This window comes from Dermacentor variabilis, chromosome 11 (assembly GCF_050947875.1).
Source record: "Dermacentor variabilis isolate Ectoservices chromosome 11, ASM5094787v1, whole genome shotgun sequence".
Taxonomy (NCBI): Eukaryota; Metazoa; Arthropoda; class Arachnida; order Ixodida; family Ixodidae; genus Dermacentor; species Dermacentor variabilis.
Window position 1 is genome coordinate 67,039,462 of NC_134578.1, and position 20,616 is coordinate 67,060,077.

Sequence of the window (20,616 nt, forward strand, 5' to 3'; positions counted from 1 at the left end):
GTACGCTGTGACAGGGATGCGTGCTTAGATGCGGATGTCTTTGATGAGTGCACTATCTTCTCGCGACCGCGCAAAGAAATTGCGGTCCCACGCTATTTATTGTGCTACTCTTCTGCATTTGCTGTGCTGGTGTTGAGCCTATCACACTACCCGCTGCGCCTACACTCTGGAATTGTGACGGCATCCGGGGCAGTCCTCCTCCAGCCCTACTCCGTCCCCGAACAGTGCAGCTCCACACATCTCCGAAGAGTGGCCATGACTCCGTCGAATGGAATCTGTTACATTTCGGCCCAAGACTAACGTCATCCAAGAAGACCCTATTCCAAGCTTTGCTGGAGAAATTTCAAAGGTGCTTGACATTGTCCCCGAGCGAACTTGGCTATACTACTGTTGTTCGTCATAAAACTTATGCCGCACGACCACTTTCCCCACACTTCAAACATATTAACTTTCTTTTTCAATTTGGACCGCCCTAATGCCAACACATAAAGACGCAACAGTATACCGTAGCATTACAGAAACGTTAGTTTTACCGTGCAGTCGCTTTAACATGAAACAATTACCTGCAATATCAAATATATTATATACAAGTAAAAGAAAACTTACTGCTCATACTACACCTGAAAAGGTCGCGTTGAAGCTTCGCACGTTATTTTTTTAGGGACACAGTTTCTACCCCAGAACAACAATTACATGAACATACAGAGGTAAAGATTTAAAATGTGGACAACTGAAGTATCTGTCAGATGAGCCTGCGCCCATTTAACGAAACAAGAACTAAAAAGATTTGATATGATTATTGTGTCTCAGAATAGGAATATTGCATGAAATTGAAACATGGTAACGCAACTGCTACAGGGACCGGATGGATGAAAAACTTTATTATACAGGGACCGGAAAGATCTGTTAAATAACGTTTGTCAGCCTGACCACCGCATAGCTCGAAAGCAATATATTTGCCAGCCTATCTGGGCTGCAACAACTTTCCAGTCAACGCAGAAGTAAACCAAACTGCACAAATTATACATACTTTTAAGCCATAAGTCCAGTGTGATGGGGAAAAAAACGCTTAGTTTTGTGAGACAGTTATCAATGTTACTTGTTTTCATCATCATCATCATCATCAGCCTGGTTATGCCCACGGCAGGGCAAAGACCTCTCTCAAACTTCTCTAACTACCCCGGTCATGTACTATTTGTGGCCATGTTGTCCCTGCAAACTTCTTCATCTCATCCGCCCACCTAACTTTCGGCCGCCCTCTGATACGCTCTCTTCCCTTGGGATCTATTCCGTAACTCTTAATGACCATCGGTTATCTTCCCTCCTCATAACGTGTCCTGCCCATGCCCCATTTCTTTTTCTTGATTTCAACTAAGATATCATTAACTCGCGTTTGTTCCCTCACCCAATCTGCTCTTTTCTTATCCCTTAACGTTACACCTATCATTCTTCTTTCCATAGCTGGTTGCGTCGTCCTCAATTTAAGTAGAACCCTTTTCGTAAGCCTCCAGGTGTCTGCCCCGTACGTGAGTACTGGTAAGGCACAGCTGGTTAGAAACTTTTTTCTTGAGGGATAAAGGCAACCTGCTGTTCATGATCTGAGAATACCTGCCAAATGCACCCCAGCCCATTCTGATTCTTCTGATTATTTCAGTCTCATGATCCGGATTTGCAGTCACTACCTGTCCTAAGTAGATGTATTCCCTTACCACTTCCAGTGCCTCACTACATATTGTAAACTGCTGTTCTCTTCCGAGACTGTTAAACATTACTTTAGTTTTCTGCAGAATAAGTTTTAGACCCACCCTTCGGATTTGCCTCTCCACATCAGTGAGCATGCATTGTAGTTGGTCCCCTGAGTTACTAAGCAAGGCAATATCATCAGCGAATCGCAAGTTACTAAGGTATTCTCCGTTAACTCTTATCCCCAATTCTTCCCAATCCAGGTCTCTGAATACCTCCTGTAAACACGCTGTGAAGAGCATTGGAGAGGTCGTATCTCCCTGCTTGACGCCTTTCTTTATTGGAATTTTGTTGCTTTCTTTATGGAGGACTACGGTGACTGTGGACTTGTTTTATTTTCATTTAATTTATGTTTGGAGGAATACTTGCAGGTGTTTACTGATTAAGGCAATGAGCACAACAACGCATTCCAACGTTAGGACGAGAATAATTTTAAGTACAACAAAATAAGCGGGACATAAAAATCGCGAAGCAGTTTCCTGGCTAACATTCACTTGACGAAATTTTTGTCCTAAACCGTGCGGAAGATTATTCCTAAAATTTTTTTTTACTTCAACAATGGAGTGGCCACACGAACTAGCACAGATGCTCTCGGTGCTCAGAAATCTGCGACACGCATGTTCATACGTGCAGCCTTTATCACAATGACCATTGTGCGTGGCTACAGTTTCGCATACGTCATGCATATTTTTCATCTTGGAGCCGTTGCTCGAGTGCGTAGGATATGCACAGCAAATTGTTTTACCTACGCCACTTATATATATAGCTGCGACAAGAAATTAGGCGAATAGTGCTGCATTGGGTTGCAGGCTCACGTTGTGCGCGTTTGTTTCCACGTGCATATCAGCATCAGAGGCGCGACACGATATTGTTTCCAGAAAAGTTGCACACCTTAGGCAAATTTTCTTTTTTTAGACACAGCCAATGTAAAAATTTGATAAAATTATTCTAGAAATCTTACAAACTCCGTTCTTAAGAATTGGGAGATGCCGACAAGAGTTACGTATACGTGCTACCGTTAAAACGGAAACCGTGCAAGAGCAGAAAGGTAAATGCCCCTAATAAAGTACTGGACGTGAAGAGAGCATAGCAAAATGTCCTGTCCTGCCGACAAAAAATCTTGCATATAAAGCTGCTCACTTAGCGGACCAGAGGCTTTTTAGTTTGCCTACAAATTAAATGGTGCTAAGTGATATCCGTGGCCCCTAGATGCAGCGACATACTGAATGCTTTTCGGAAATGTCGCAGGTCGGCAAGCATAGTAATCTCACAGGGCATGTGTTAATATGGAGACATCACGTATGAGGCGGGAGGTATGAGGCTGGAGCTAAATTTACGCCTTGTTTCACCGTGGCCTGTGGCGAGATAACTAGAGACACCGCGAAGAGTGCCAATTGCAGTAAAGACTAAAACGGATGCCCATAATTTGATTGCGCTGTGTCTTAGCATAAGATGTACTCAAGTTAGCTAAAATGGAGTTGACGTGACTAGAACTCGCGACTATAATATTGAAATGTCCGCGTTCTTCTATCAAAACAAAATACCAGAAAGCCGTTTAAAAGCTTCTGCTGGTCGGAAACTTCGTTGACGTTTTCGTGTATACCTAATATACTGCGTGGCAACCCGTGTGAAATGCAAAGGCGTTCCAGGCCAAGCACATAAATTTTGAAGAGAAGGTTTTTTCTCCGACAAACCGGGTTCTGGCATGGCTGCCCGTTAAGTCGGCCGCTGATTCGGCGAATATATTTATGCATTTATATAAAGAAGGTTGTTTTAAATTACAGCGCAGCGTCCTATATAACCAATGTGTGCGGACCATGTATGCGACCCTCTCTTCTACGCAACAATACGAATTGTCTGCATAAACTGTGGAAGTAATTTCACGACTCAGAGGTATCTCTAAAGCAACTAATGCTTTTTAAGTAATACCGAATTTTATGTAACATATTCTTTGTTTAAGTTCGTGTTCCTCTATTTAGATTCTATATTTGCCACTGGGTGGGTGCCCAGGTGGGGCCAATTCTGCACAATCGGCATGGCCAGTTGCCGTTTCTGCATGAAACTTTAACATATATTATCCTTTCGTAGTCTTATATGTATAATGCACGCTGATATCGTAATTAATTTTTATGTACATTTCTCTCGTTGATTTAGCCATGCGGCGTGTGGTACCAAGTGCGCGCCCATTTATCGCCACTCGTCCGAAATCGATATATTCCCATGCTATATGAGAGGTACAGGGTCGCCAACTCCTACGGTGAACACGGCTCCGCGTGGCATGGATTCGCAGAGCTGCCAGTGTGTCCGGTACGCCCGCGCATCGAAGCGAAGCGGTGCAGGCGCACTGGGTCCTAGGGGAGGTGCTTCGCGCCGTCTGCTACAGCGCTTTAGTGCGCCGCTCTGGCTTTATTGCGAGTACACTTCACCAAACACCGGTGACAGAGGTGGGGGAAAGCGTGCTTCTCTCACTGGAGCATTCTTCGGCTGGTTTTGCCTACAGCTTGCGAACAGCCTGCTCAGGCTGTATGGATGAACAGAAACAAGCTTCTCAGCGCGTAAATGACTTAGCATTTTCTTTCTCTTCTAAGTGATGAGGTTAAAAGAACAAAGTTACTTTTTGCGGGTTAGTTAGTGGGCTGGGGACATTTCGTTTTACTGCCGCAGCTGCTGGTGCAGTGCATCCGGAGAAACCCACCAGGCGCACTTTTTATGATTGGTGACATGACGTGATGCGCCTAGCCCACCGTTTCCCGCATCTCATGATACTATAACTAAATCGGTTTCACAGAAAGTTAGAGAGGGATTGTTGATCACGTTTGTCATCAATTCTAGCATTACGGAGTACCAAAGAAGAATACTTCGACAGTATCTAAGGGGTGACACCCGCTGCTCCGCGGCTCTCTGATTGCCGTGTGAATGTCGCTCGTAACTGCACCTGGATTGCTTTAAATGATGTAGGAAACTGCTTTCTCCGGCATAGCAACTCATTTGGCTGTAATTTTACTTGCTATTTTCATTTTTCTAGATCCAATAAAAGTATGCAGTTCAGATTATTTTGTCATACTTGATGTAAAATCAACGAAGCTCTGCCGGCAATTGTCGCACACGTGTCGCGGGAAGTCGATTCTCATTTAGAAGCCACCTCGATGGCCTGAGTTTCGTGAAGTTTACTCGCCGCAAAGCCAGCGCGGCGCGCTCTAGCTCTGTAGCAGACGACGCGAAGAGCCTCCCCTAGCATCCAGTGCGCCTGCACCGCTTCGCTTCGATGCGTGGCCGGGCCGGACACACCGGCGCTCTGTTAGAGCGATGCATGCTGAGCCGTGATCACCCTAAGAGTGGACGTCCCTGCACATAATCCCTAAATGTTGCTTTATACGTGTGGTACTTTTCTTTGCATACACTAGTCATCACCACTTCTCCCTCTAGAAGTACTACTCATAGCCTTCATTGTTGTCAAATGGCTTTGCATACATTTCAACCTGTGCTGTGCTTTTACTAGATTCGGATATTTCATCGCGCTTTAGCTTGTGAACGATGCAGTGAATAAGGTTAAATATGGCGCCGTGATATCGTTATGAGGTTGATAAACATAACTTCAGTGAGTCAGCTATCATACAGAAAGCTCAAAAGAAACTAAAGCCTTCTGTGCGCATGAAACCATCTTCGTGCGTTAGCAGCAACCTGAAGAAGTGTCTCTTTTTCTGTTCTTCCTAGTTAATTATTTTGTAATACATAGTGAACAAAATTTTAGTTCGTGCATCTACGGAATTTTGTCAAACAAGGTGTTTCAGTGACTTCACAAATTTTACGTTGAATTGTTTGTGAAAAGCAATTTTCTCTTACTTCTTTTCCGCGTGCAAAGAAAGCCCAGAATGTGATAAAAATACCACATTTCAACTGATTGTATAGAGCACGTTGCGCTTTCTTTAATACGCAGGAAAGAAGAGCCGCGCAAAATATAGCTTGTCACAGACACAAATAAATTATACCTTCAAAGCCATGGTAACACCTAATGTAGACGTGTCTGCCGTAAATATGGGAAATGAACAGTTCATAAAGAAGTGTACAAATAAATTATTAGAAGAACAGAAAATATACAAAACGATTCTTGAGGTTGCTGAGAGCTACATGCTACTGCTTCATCCGCTAGAAGGCTACTGATACTGCATGATAGTGGGAACATAGTATATTCTAGAAGATTACACGCTGCCTAAAATGAAAGTAAAAAAAACTGTACGCATCACCGTTTCTCGTAATGCTTCAATTAACCTTCCCATTTTATATATTCCCCCATGTGCGTTTGGTCTGCACCAGTAAGCATGAAATGCCTTTAGCTTCGCGTTTCGGTGACCTGCAAGAGACCTCGACTCAATATACAGAGCTGTTATCCGGGCAATGTAAACTAGAAGGGAGCGAGAACGAAACGAAAACATCCGGGCATCGTTGCGAGAACAAAATGAGATAGTCCGCGCAACCAGTCTGAACGTAAGAAAGTGCGGTCTCTGGCCCCAGACCCTTTGTATAGGACAGCATTAGCTAGGCTAGTTAATAACCAAACCTGATGTTTTTTCACAGCATGACGCAAGCTGTCACTTTTAGTACGCTGAAGTTTAATTGGTAATTTCCAATAGAAACATTCAAAAGGCAGACACAGGGCACCATACACTTGATTGTCATCTTTCGGCACTGAGACAAGGCTGTGTGTGCTCTTTTCAACGCCAGTGGTCCGTGTGTTCGGCGGCGCGGGATTTGCGCCGCCTCAAGAGATGACGCCACGCTGCGTGACCAATCCGGCAGTATCCGACGCGCCGCGGATAGCTGTTTGGACGAAACGAGACTTGCAACGAGGTTCGGTTTAAAACAGGTTAATTTCGGTACAGTAAGCTTTCAGGCTTGCGTCGGGTCTTGGTCGCACATGCATCTGCATTTTTATTCACCTCAATGAGGTCGCCATCACAATTGCTTTAATCGAGCAAAGAAATCGAATGAAAGGAGAGGTAGGAAGCATCTTCGAGAAACCGATCGCTCAGCTAGTTATATGCCAGAACAGAGAAGTGCCCGACTGGGCTGACTACGCCGCGATTATGCGGCCGTTTACGAAGGTGGCAACACTGCCACGGGCCGCAGCAACCCACCTAAGCCTGCACACTTACATCCAACCACTTGGACGCGACAAGAAAAAAAAAGTAGCAACAGACGCGAAGCGCGCATTATTGTTGGATGAAGGAAAGTGTTTGGAGGCGGTGGCACCACGGGCAGCAAAAGATGTCATATGGACGCAACTGTTTTCAGTCACTGGCTGTGACATGCAACAAATGAATCCATATGGACCAGTGAGGAGTATGGTGTGGTGCGGTGTGATGCATTGTGACGTGTTGCGGTGTGGTGTGCGGTCACGAACATGCACTATACCCATTTTAATATTGTGACTGGTATCGTTTCCGATCAATCTGCTTGGCCGGTTGCCATTTTGTGCTTACACGTACTCTCGATTGCGGGAGAGCTGTTTTTTTTTTCACATTTGCCTGCCCGGCCTACTTACAATAGTAGTTGTTGCTACGTACCGCATTCATTCAGGTACATAGAAGATATGCTCATCAGAAGGCTTCAATTTAAGGAGGCCATCCTTTCAACTTTTCAGGATTATTGCGTCTCAGACAACTAAATTTACCCTGAACGATGATAGCATAGCATAATAGCTGGTATTATATATTACTTCAAACATGCTTCCCGGTATCGTTAACATGACGACGGTAATAACCACCATCGCTGAACTATGTCCGCAAATGAAACTGCATTTGTTTACTTGCCTAAATAAATAAGTTGTCGCTGAGGCCTATTACTTTCTGTCTTTTTGCGAATGTTTGTTTAAATACAGCGTTCCAACTAGCGGGAGAAATATAGGCAACTAAATATACGTAAACACTATTCTTTCTAGAAGCATGCGTACAGGTAAGCGGTAAAAAATAACACACCAAATAGTGGTATCGATAGTGTTAACAGAAGTAACACCTCATGCTTCTAGAAAAACTTCCTTGCCATTTAGACGATGTTATGAAAATCATATTCCACGTACATATGAAATCTCACCTGAAGAAGGCGCAACTTACCATTTCTGACACGCAAATATATTCCAATGTTTCTGTTATTTCTCATTAATAACATTGCTGCTTAAGTTTGAAGTTATGTTAGCACTTGGAATAGATAGCACTTACTAGACAAGGTGTGCCATCTTCGTAAGCCATGCGCTGCCCACTGTAGCCATTAGGGCATTGGAATGTGCAGTCGGTCGCGTATCCTCTCTGAAACATAGCGCCACCTTAAGCGAATAATGTGTTATACGTATTAGTGAAAAGTAGGCGGTGACAATAAATTAACAAAAAGACACCTGTGAGTACATAATTCCGGTCTGCTAGTCTCGATGAATCTGTAGTTGTAATAGAAATATAGTTAATGTAAATAATGCCTTGTATTACAGGAACACAACGAGAAACCTTTGTTATTCAGCAGAAATTGAGAAGGCACTCGACTATATATAATAAATACTTCATGTATACATTAGGACATAAAAAGAGACAATAGAAGAATAATAAAATCGTACTGACCACTTTCCTCATATTTTATTACATATTTTTCTAACGCCAGATTCTGTTACTGTCACGGTTCAGCGTTTTCGGGAAAAAAACGATAAAAGGAAGCAGAAGTGTATGCGCCCCGTTTTCTTTGCTTAATTTGATTTGAACGGGAAATGGCCATTCAATAAAAATTTGCTGAAGAGCTACGACTGCGGTCGACGCCCAGCTGCCAGCATTCATGCGCTGGGATGCAAGGAGCCTGGCGAGGTCCCGGTCACGCTTTAGCCAGGCAGCCGAGCAAGGCTTGCTTTTTTCATCTATTCTTTCGTTCTACCTCCCGCTGCGAAGAAAACCAGAGTCATTGAGGCTGAAGTTCGCTGATAAGTTGAGGAGACTTGTCCAGGGTCATTTCTCTCTTCGCATGGCGGCCTTCGCAGCGGGTAAGCTGGGCAACTTCCTTGATGGTAATGAGAGGTGCGCAAGTGCAGTCAGCCAGAAACGTTCACGGCGCATGATATTAGCACAAATAATATTTTCCCATGGTGCTGGGGCACATATTCAAGATTACAGTTTCAGTTGCAATAGCCTTTTCGATGTACCTAATGATTCACTACTTGAAAGCATGATGTCCTAAATAGAGCCAAAATTCACCTTTTCGAACGAAACCATGAGCAGTAAATGTTGTTGACTGTACGTTACCATTATTTCCTACTAATCTTATGGGACATCGCTACCCGGGTAACTTTTCAAACAAGTCTGCTCTATTTGTTCTGCCAATTGTTCTACAATTCCTTCGTTGACATTTCGTTGTATCCTCTTGTGACATTGGAAAACTACTTTCTTGAAATAGTTGTTATTCTGAGTATTTCTTGCTACCCAAGCAGCGGAAACCAGCAGAACTAAATAAGTTCTTCAGTTTAAAAAAAAAAACTTTTTATTGTTGTATAACCTCTGGGTTCTGCTGCGTTTTCTAACAGTTATACATTGCTACGAATGGTTGTGTTACGTATTGTATAACGCATGCACATAAACTTTGTACTTTTTAATATGTTGCCATTTATGTACGCGTTTGTTCTTGTTATGGGTTTTTGTTGTTGCAATATTGCGTGATTCCGTTACTCAATTTAACATGCCTAATTGCGATGTTACTTCTGTTCAGGAAAATCTTTTTGTGGTTCTTTAATGTAGAAAGCCATTGTTTTTCTTTTTTTGTTCTCACTGCGTCTGAGCAAATGTATTGGTGGAGGGTCCTTAGACAGGCTGTGTTCATCTGCCTTTAGTCATTTAAACCCAGGCAATGTATGTCTGAATAAACAAACTGAAACTGAAACCACTCTGCACTGTCATACAGTAGATTCCAGCTTCAGAAAAGTTGGAGAACGAGATATTAACTGAAGAAAAAACACATTAAGAAAGTATATCTAGAAGTATATATTCATTAAAAATATCGAGACATTACGACAGAAATAAAAAAAAAATACGCACAATAATACCGCTGGAATACATGAGCCCTACACATAAGTAACCAAAATAATGTCTCGGTTAAGCACTTCCCTATTTCAAACTGTCTGTGACAGGTTTAGGTAACGAGCCAGGTGATGGGGATCTTTGCATATAACCAATCAATGCTTCAAGGCATTCTTCTAGCACTCATTGATAAACGCGCACAGACTTGTGCATATTCTTATTCAATGTCACCAAAGGTGAGACCATACTTCTTTTAGCTTATTACAAGATTTAGGTCTTCGATTAATGACGGGTATTTCTTTAAAAGAATGCAAGGTCACATTGCTATCTGGCTGTTGCTCTTTAGACATTGCTTTTTAGCAGCGTGCGATAAATGAACAACATATAAGTATGACATCTAGCTGGTCATGTTAGGTTTGAGACTACATCATACTTTTAAAGTACACTATATATGCTAGGCTCCTTGTCTTAGAGGCAGATGTGCAGCACAACAGGAGCTGCACATCTTGTGCAATTCACAAATATCCTTGTATGAATAGCGAAACGTGTAGGCAGTTTGAGAGAGAAAAATAATACAACTCCTAAAAATAGGCTCTACACATGCATATACAAGCAAACTGCTTTTTATACGAGGCCTTTTTACAGCAGTGTCAGCGATAACTTTTGCTAGGGTTTCTAAAGAACAAGCCCAACATCGTTTAACCTTTCGTTCAAACACACATGAACACACACACACACGCATATATATATATATATATATATATATATATATATATATTGGTTATTTAAAGAAGTGCATTTCTCTTTTCATTCTACTTACTCCACTGTACTTGTTATGGCAGCTCACTGGACCAGGATCTAGAGATAAAGATATCGCCAGATAAGTATATGCGCCTTTTATTTTTACATGGTTAGAGGTTTCGTTTCATAAGTACAGCTTCTCTCAGACTGTCACTTTCTCGGGTGTGTTCGACCAGCCTGACGAAGTAATAGGCAGCAGGAGACTTCACGGTGGAACGGGTATTTTTGCGTTACGGAATTACTTGGATACTCCAGGCCCATCTTCGTGGTCACCATCATGACCGCCGTGCTGTCCCAATGAGCTCCAGCAGCGAAGCTAATGAAGTTTACGGGAACCGTATGTTTGCTGGAACGTGTTTTGCTGCTGGTGCGAAAGCACATACCTGAGTACAAGCCGAGCACGATGGCGACAGTACCCGTGCCGTCTTGTCACCTGTCCTGTGTAGGGTTGATGTTTGATTGATGGTTGGCGCAATGTTCGGAGTCACACCATCCAGACCTGCCTAATCAGGGCTATGCTAGAGGAGGAAGGTGCACGCTTCTACTGTAGGCCAGACGTGGCTATTTGTAGCGCCCGTGCGGTGACGTGCATACACGGTCCGTGGCGAATTTTGTAGGCACTGAGCCCTTTCGCCAATAATAGATGGATGGATGCATAGATGGATGGGTGGATCTTATGAGCGTCCGCTGTGGAACGCTTCGGAACATTAGGCAGTATAATAGCAAGAGGTTGGTGGTGCAGCCCACCACCAAGCTCTTGCTACTATACTGCCTAATGTCCTATGAACTCTATGCACTAACTCTATGCACTCGCACTATGAACTCCCAAAGCCAAATTTTCTGACCCCCTCTTGCGAGCTTTGCTTTTGTACGTCCCCGTTCTTGCTCGTTTCCCTAATTTTCTTCCACCATTCTTCCGATCGCCTCTTTGTAATCTCTAGTGCAGACATGTTTACTTTTCCCATGTTCTCGCTAAACCCAAGGGCTTCAAAGAGGCCAGTGGTGCCAAAATCGACCACTGGGCAGTCGTCTTGACATTCTAATAAAACATGCTCCACGGTTTGCCTAGCGTTACCGCAGCAAGCACATGCTTCTTTTTACTGCGTGTTATAAGGCCTCCATATGCCTCCATATGGCCTCCATATGGAGGTCATATAAGCCTCCATATGCCTCCATATGGCCTCCATATGGAGGCCACATAAGGCCTCCATATCTCGCTTCGAAAAGTAATAAGCTTCCCTTTGTGTTATCATAAATTGTTTCTTTGCGGATTTCGTGTTTTCCTTAGAGGTAGTTACTCATGGCAGGTTTCTTTTCCATTGCCGCCACCCATGACATTATTTCAGCCTCTGACTTTCCGCTTGATGTTCTGTGTTGCTGTGTAGTCCACCCTACAGGGCGAATATTTGCTGGTAAGCTTCGTATTTCTATTCCTCCACTGTGAATCAATGTTTTTCCTGTATAGATACCTCAACACTCTTCGCCCAGCCCATTTAGTTTCTTCCATATTCCTCAGTTGTTCTTCATAATCAAGTTTACTGTGAGATTCCCTCACTTCAAAACTAGTCCACCCCATATCACCTTGCACACCTTCATTTGCAGTCTTCCCGTGAGCGCCTAATTCGGGGCGTCCCGCTCACCTTTGGTTCCCATAAAGCCCTGATTGTACCCCTGATTTAAAGCATACAACCGTATTTCCAAACGTAAGTCCTGGAACCAATACACCTTTCCACATGCCCCGAAGAACCTCGTACCTATTGTATCTCCATAGGGATCTGTGCTTCATTATGGCTGCATTTCTCTTCCCCTTTACTGTTATTGTTGTTTCCTTTGTTTCCATATATTTATTGCCTGCGTTTATCCATATATTAAGGTATTTATATTCTCCTACCTGAGGTATCTCCTGGCCCTGCATTGCCACTGCCTGTTCGCCGTTTTCATTGAATACCATAACATCTGATTCTCCAACACTAAATTTCAAACCAAAATTCTTGCCTTCCTGTTCACAGATCTTAGACAGACGTTGCAAATCCCTTTGCTTGTTAGCTAGCAACCCAATGCATTCCGCATAAAATAAACCTCGAAACTGCTGGTCTACTACTGTAAACACTAGTTTGTATGAGAGATTAAATTCGATATTACTTCCTTTTACCACCCTCTCCATCTTCACCATTTACATCATAAACAGCAGTAGGGATAAAGGGCACCCCTGCCTCACTCCCTTGTTGATGTCAACTTTCTCCTCACTCCTCATCCATTCCCATTCAAACCAAACGATATTGTCCAGTAAGATCTCTCTCAAACACTGTAGACAATCGTCATCTAAGCCTTCGAGTTCCAGAATATCCAACAAAATGTTGCGGTGTACGTTGTGCTACGCTCCTGTAACCTCTAAAAAGGCGACATATAACGCTATACTTTCTACACTTGATATTTCAATACACTGAATAAGAACAAATAAGTTATCATCCATACGCCTACCTATTCTGAAGGCATTCTGAAGTTCTCTCAAAATGCTGTTATTCTCTGCGCATGCTTGCAGCTTTAATTTGATTACCTGCATTCCTAGCCTATATATTACCGATGTAATGGTCAGCAGTCTACACGAGTGAATTCTTTCTCCTGCTTAACTTTATATATTACGTTCATTCTACTTTGTTGCCAACAGTCTGGTATTCGTCTATCTTTTAAATTTTTTCCACTGTTTTCACCACAGCTTCCTAACTTTTTTGGTCCTAGTTCATTATTCAGCCTAACAGGAACCTCGTCTAGCCATGTGGCTGCGCGCTTCGAAATTTTCTGTTCGGCTTTCTTCCGGTTGAAATTCGTGAGCACCAGCTCCTTCATGCTTTCTTTCATGCTCTCTTGTTCTTCAAATTCAGTCTCGTCATTGCCTTAGAAAGATTCGGCTGTTATTTTTCGGATGTAATTTAATGCCGCTTCCCCTTCCAGTTTGTTGCCACCTTTGCCTAGATATATTGTTGTATAGTTGTTCACCTCTTGCGTAATAATTTTATGTGGTTGCAAAATATTCTTGGTGCGGCGTTATTTTTCTCACGTATGTCTGACAGCCAACGTTCACTTTCACCTTTTCTCTTTGTTGGCACCAGTATTTGAAGCATAGACTTTTCTCCCGGTATATCTCCCATTTACTGGCTACTTCATCCTGCAGCAACTGCGCCTTCTTTGCCTGCCTGTGCTCTCGGGACGCTTTCTCTCGTTCGGCGATCGCTCCTTCTATCTCCCCGTTCCTCCAGCTTTCCGGTTTATTTTTTTTCCTTTCGAACGAACATGTTGTTCCCCTTTCAGTATTTCTGTCGTTATCACACTTAGAAGCTCACAATATTCCCACTCTTGGCTATTTGCCAAATTCTTCCTAAACTCTATTGACTATATTGACACGTGAACTCGTTTATCTTTTACGGGTGAGCACTTTCACTCTCTAATAAATGTTATCACTCAACGCAGAACGCGTCTACATGTATCGGAAGTTTCTAGAATGTTATCGATACTTCTATCCGCTGTCTGTTGTCGCCGAACCTTGCGTAATCTGATTGCATGCATGCGCGATGCGAATAACGTTGAACTTTGTGGAAGGCACGCGGGTCTCAGCGAATACTCTTGAACATTCGAAGACTGATCTATAAAAACCGACGCGCTTGACCCGCTGATCAGATTTCCGACGATCGCCGACTGTATTGGGCGCTGTCGCCATTCTTGGAGTGTAGCCTGTTTTTGAGGGCACAAGTTCGCCCAATAAAACGGTATTTCTTCTTTCTCGGTTTGGCTGCTTTCTGACCACGTGACATCTAGTGGAGGTGCTTGTGCGTTCACGCACCGAACGCCCCCGCAAAGCCGCGATCCAAGCCCGAAGCCCGAGGACGAAACCAACATCGCCCAAGACCAGCGTGCTAGCCGCAGACTGCAAGGTCTTCCCTCAGAGCACGGACTACTACCTGAGAAGACAAAGAAGATTGTGGCCAAGACAACCGCAATGGCTGCCCCAGCGTCCCCCGTTATCCTGCAACAACCTCGGGACCCACCGACCTTCCATGGAGCAGCCACTCAACACCCGAAATCCTGGCTGGAGACCTACGAACGAATTACGAGTTTCAACAACTGGCACTCCGACGACAAGCTGCGGCTATGTATACTTCGCCTTAGAAGACGCCACCAGCACGTGGTTTGAGAACCGGGAGTCGACCATGACAACATGCGACGTGTTACGTAGCGGCTTCCTGCCCACCTTTACGAGCGTCGTGCGCAAGGAAAGGGCCGAAGCTACGTTGGACGCCCGAGTGCAGCTACCTAACGAGAACGTTGCCACCTTTACGGAAGAAATGAGCCGTGTCTTCCGCCACGCCGACCCGGATATACCCGAGGAGAAGAAAGTCCGCCTACTCATGCGTGGTGCGAAGGAAGCAATTCTCGGCGCAATGATACGAAGCCTACCGAACACCGTAGATTTCCTTCGTAAGGCCACCAGCATCGAGAAGGCACTCGAAATGCGGAACTGGCAATTCAACCGCCGAACGAACTCTACCAACTACGCAGGAATTCAACCACTGACCACGGACGATCTGCGCGAGGCCATCAGGGCCTTTGTGCGCGAAGAACTGCGCAAGTTCTTGCCTTTGTCGGAATCCCAGGTGGCCTTGGTTACTTGTATGGTCAAGGAAGAAATACATCGATCGCTTGGAGTTCCTCTGGTGCAGACCCAATCGCCGCAACCCCATCCAGAAGCGATGACCTACACCGCCATCGCCTTCCGTCAAGGTCCCCCTCCGCGACCGTGCAAGGGCCCTGCAACGCCGCATTGCCATCGTCCGCTGCCGCCGCCGCCAGCATGCCCACCCGTCGCCCAGCTCATGTACGCGAGGAAGACGGACATTTGGCGAGCCCCCGACCACCGCCCGCTCTGATATCACTGTGGCGAAGCCGGCAATGTGTACGGCCGATGCGCATACCAGGAGATGGAACTGCGATGTTTCGCCGTTAACGCGCCGCGACCACAGATTTGCGAACGACCTGGTGATATCACCGACCGCCTCGCCACCACTCAGTGGAGCCCTCAACGACCATCCCGTTCGCCGTCACCCGGCCACTACTTGTCGCCGCAGCGCCGACCATACACTGGCCCAGCCCGGGGCCGGTCTGTGAGCCCATATCTGGAAAACTAAAAGCAGCAACCGATGTAGGTGCGGCTGCTGTTCGTCAAACTAACGAAGATCCTCCGCCGCCGACCAAGACGCCGAAGAAACTACCTCGACAACATAACGACACGCCGCCGTCCCGACGAAGTCTGGAAGCAAAGAATACGCCAACGAGAGACAACCTGACGACGCCACGTGCCAGCCACAGGTCAACGAGACGCAGCCGAGATCCGACGCCAAGACCTAACTGTAACGCAAGACAAACAACCACCGAACTCAACATGCTTCTCGACGGCCACACAGTCACAGCCTTAGTAGACACAGGAGCCGATTACTCCACCATGAGCGGACCCATCGCCGCCAGTTGAAGAAAGTTAAGACTGCATGGGAAGGCCTTCAAATTCAGACCGCTGCAGGACACCTCATCACGCCGACTGGAATCTGCATGGCAAGAAAAACCGTATATGACTGGACTTACCCTGCCACCTTCGTTATCATCCAACCGAGTTCGCGAGACGTCATTCTCAGCATGGAATTCCTCAACCAACACGGCGCAATCATCGACCTGAAGTCGAAGTCGATAACACTGTTGGAAGATCGTACAACAACGCCGGAGAGCTCTCGTAGTCACCACGCCTTAAGCGTGCTTGAAAGTGAAGTCAGCATCCCGCCTCACTCCAGCATTGCCATTTCCGTCGGCACCAAAATAACTGCCGATGTAGAAGGTGTCATAGGGGGTGACCAACGTCTATTGCTAGACCGTGAAATTTGCGTCTTAAGAGGGATCGCCCGACTGGAGGAAAACCTAAAGTGTTGCTGACAAACTTCAGCTAAGAGTTCAAATATCAACAAGGGCACTACGACCGCGCACATGGAGGAAATTCTGAAAACCAGTAGTGTGTTTGTCCTCTCGAATTCTGCCGCATCTACCCCGACGATTATAGTTCCTGACCCAGACTTCGACATAAATGCGTCTTCTCACGATTAAGCAGCAACAACTCAGAAGTCATTTCAGGCAGAACTAAGCGAGGTAAGCTGGGATAATATCCTCCAGGAACATAATGCGGAAGTGGCTTACGCTATGTTTATCACTGTTTGTTGATAAGTATTCAAAACACTTCGTCTGGCAAAAAAGTAAGCATAAAAATTTTCCTAATGCCTTGGCTAACAAACTACCTGTTTAAGAAAATAAACAAGCGTGACCAGCTTTATGGTAAGTTTGTAAAACACCGTGTCCCTGCTGACCTGAAAGCTTCTTTAGAGTATAGAAATAAGCTAACCAAAGAGTTATGAAAAAATAAAGATGCATATTATTTCCAGATGTTTTCTTCTTGCTCTCAGAGCCATAAACATTGGAATAACCTGAATGTTGTATTTGGGTGACAAAGAAGGAGTGAGTCTATAGAACAAACTGCTTACAAAGGACAGAAGTTACCACGGCAGGAAATGGTCGAACAGTTAATTAAACATATTGTGTATCGCGATACCTAAGTTACTTTTGCAAAACTTTCTGACCCTAATTTCACTCCAAATCAAAACACACTCTTTTTCCTGCCTACAGATGTTCATGAAGTGCATACAGTATTTTCTGGTTTTAAAAACTCGGCATGCATTGATCCTGATGGGATACAAATAGCACCCGTAAAACTTGTGCTACGTGAGTTCACTGAGCTACTTGCACACATATACAATTTATGCATCTGAACTGGTGTTTTTCCTGCAAAGATGAAGAGTGCGAGAATAACAGTACTCCGTAAGAAAGGCAACAAGCTAGAGATAAATAATTACCGGCCCATATCTCTTCTCCCCATATTTTCCAAAGCTTTAGAGAAAATAATATTTGTACGTTTAAACTAATAATGTAATAAGCACTGCTTAACTAGCGAATCGCAGTATGGCTTTCAAAAAGCCAAGTCTAGAGAGTTAGCGCTACTGCATCATAAAGAATATATCCTTACCAATTTCGAAAACAAGATCATAACTCTCCGTTTATTTGTAGGTTTAAATAAAGCGTTCGACTATATTAGTCACAATATTCCTTTTCATGAGCTCAACCGTTATGGAGTTAGAGGACTTCCTCTTGAATTTCTTAAGTCGTATCTTCAAAATATACGCCAGTATGTACAGGTAAATAACTTCAGGCCCCAAGAGAGGTTTAAACTTTATGGAGTACCTCAAGGCAGCATTCTGGGTCCTTTGCTTTTAATCTATATGATAACGATATTGTAAATATTCAGTTCAATGTAAAATATTTAATTTACGCAGACGACACCAGTATATTTCTAACATCACGTTCTTACACCGAGCTTATCACAACATCAAATGAAGTGCTCCTAAAACTTAGTACATGGTCTAAGCAAAACTGTTTATTTGTCAACCCAACCAAAACTAAAGCTATAATTTTTCGTCCAAAAGGAAGCACCTCCCCTTTACTACATGGCACAGCCTATAATAATTCTCCGATTGAATTTGTAGAAAGCATCAAAATCCTAGGCGTCCATTTTTCTTCATCGCTGCTATGGAATGACCATCTAAACTTTGTTGCGCAAAAACTGAGTAAGATAACAGGTATAATAAGCCGTAACCGTTACCTTCTTCCTACATCAGTTAAAGTACTATTATATAACGCCTTATTCGCCTCTCATCTCAATTAATGTCACCTCGTATGGGCCATTACAACTGATACGAATTTAAACAACATATTTTCATTACAGAAAAGATAGTACGTGTCCTCGCAAATGTTCCGTGCGATTCACACACCGAGCATTTATTTGACAAGTTTAAATTATCCCAGTGCACGAAATCTGGAGGCGTCGACTTTTGCAGAAGTTTTATCACATGAACAGGAAAAGCGATCTATCCCTTCTTAAATTATCATGTTTAGAAGAGCGTGTCCCCTTACGTTTCACAAGAAACACAGAACCCTATACAGTGCACCGTTTTAGAACTAATTACAGCTCACAAATGCTAAAAAACAACTTACCAAGGCTTTTAAATGCTTACAAGAAATCTGGCATTTATATATGTACCCTTACCTCATCAGCATTTTCTCGACTTAATCAGCGGGACTAATATTCATGTTTATACGGTCAGCTATTTCAGGAGTGCCGATTAGATGTTTACAGCTTTTCGTTCACATTTATATTACATACATATGTATATATGTATATGTTTTTTTCCCTCTGTCATGTGTGAAACGTTTTGTAACTTCATTACGCGCAACTACTCACTTTTCACTTAGCGCTTTTCATGCATTTTTGCAAACTGTGTATTTTTGTATTGTTAAAAACACGCGGCTGCTCCACGCTGCCCATGTCTTGTGGTCATACGGGGCAGGGTGTTGTTTCAAGCTGCACTTGCAGCTTTTCTTCATTGTCTCCCCCTATCTGTTGGAAATAAAGATATATTCAATATTCAAAGTCTGCTGCGACGATATTGAAGAACTTCGTGGAAGACACGTAGGTCCCAGCAATTACTCTGAAACGTTCGACGACTGATGTATAAAAGCCGATGCGCTTGACCCGCTCATCAGATTTCGACGACCGCCTATCATGTTCACCGCTATTGCCCATTCCTTGAGTGTAACTTGCTTTTGTGGGCACAAGTTCACTCAATAAAATGGTAGTTTCGCCATTCACCGTTTTTCTTTCTTCGCCGTCACAACCACGTTACACTATCAACGTCTAATGTAAGGTAACTTTCGGCCTACATGATAAGAAACTGCTGTACGTAATAAACGAACTACTGATGAATACGCGCACAAGTTCTAGAAACGCACAACTTCTTATGATTATTTTAGAAAAGCAGATTGACCTTCTCTTATTAGATAGTTGCCCCAACACGGTCTTACATCATGAGAATCGGGAACCAACCGCGGTTGCTTAGTGGCTGTGGCTTAGGGCAGCTAAGCACGAGGTCGCGGGATGGAATCCCGGCCACCGCAGGGGCATTTCGATGGAGGCGAAATGCGAAAACAGCCGTGTGCCTAGATTTAGGTACACGTTAAACAACCCCAGGTGGTCAAAATTTCCAGAGTCTCCCACTACGGCGTGCCTGATAATCAGAAAGTAGTTTTGGTACGTAAAACCCCACAAGTTAATTTCAGAATCGGGGAGAACTTAGTGAAACAATCCTCGCATGTGAGAAGAATACCATTCTGTGACTTATAGTCAATAATTGGGTTGGTGAGTTCGCCAGAGATGCATTTCGAAGCAAGAACACATGCTGACCAGGCTTTGCTGAACTGTCAATTGTAGTACGGCTGTTGTGATTTCAATAACAAATTATAGTTATGTTTTTCTCTTTAGATGATGACCTCACCGTATCTCTCGAGTAAGAACTCCCAGTACACATTACTTCGCGAGAATGTTCGTTCACATAAATCCAACGTGTGCATTGACTTCGCTACTGCACGGTTTAACCTGTGCTACAATGTACGCAATTCGATGAGCAAATCGAGAACAAAGTATAAGCGGGAGCCAACGTTTCTACAAGGGAACTTGTCTTTTTCAAGGCCATGTAAAAGACAAGTCCACTTGTCGAAAGGTTGGCTCCCGCTTTTACCTTGTTCTCGTTTTGGTTATCGTCTTGAATTTCCATTTCTCGCCTTCCGCGTGTTTTCCATGAATCTACAGAGTATGTATTTCATATATGTATATATCATCTTGAGACATAACAAATAGGAAGACATATAAATTATACGCTGTGCAAATAGTACGGAAAGATGCACGAAAGTTACGTTGCAAGAAAATACTTAATTTGAAGAGATGTAAAGCCAATACTTACGCTTCTTTATTCTGCATTTGCCTCGCATACAACTTCCAACCTTTCTCTGCCAACGTGAATACTAGAAAGAATCAACATATTTATAATCTAGT

At 43.8% G+C, this 20,616-nt stretch overlaps 1 protein-coding gene and 1 long non-coding RNA gene across 2 annotated transcripts in view; both read right to left on the minus strand.

Annotated features, from left to right (window-relative positions):
- The window catches only part of LOC142564309 (uncharacterized), a 30,199-nt gene extending 19,562 nt beyond the window's left edge, over positions 1–10,637 (minus strand). Inside the window, exons 1-2 of the mRNA XM_075675261.1 lie at positions 10,606–10,637; positions 7,959–8,045 (exon numbers count right to left, since the gene is read on the minus strand). Of these exons, the coding sequence (XP_075531376.1) occupies positions 7,959–7,988 (30 nt within the window). The 5' untranslated portion in view covers positions 7,989–8,045; positions 10,606–10,637. The remainder of the gene's footprint in view (positions 1–7,958; positions 8,046–10,605) is intronic.
- Positions 10,638–20,463: 9,826 nt separating this feature from the next.
- The window catches only part of LOC142564310 (uncharacterized), a 28,495-nt gene continuing 28,342 nt past the window's right edge, over positions 20,464–20,616 (minus strand). Inside the window, exon 4 of the long non-coding RNA XR_012824543.1 lies at positions 20,464–20,585. This is a non-coding gene — a long non-coding RNA (uncharacterized LOC142564310). The remainder of the gene's footprint in view (positions 20,586–20,616) is intronic.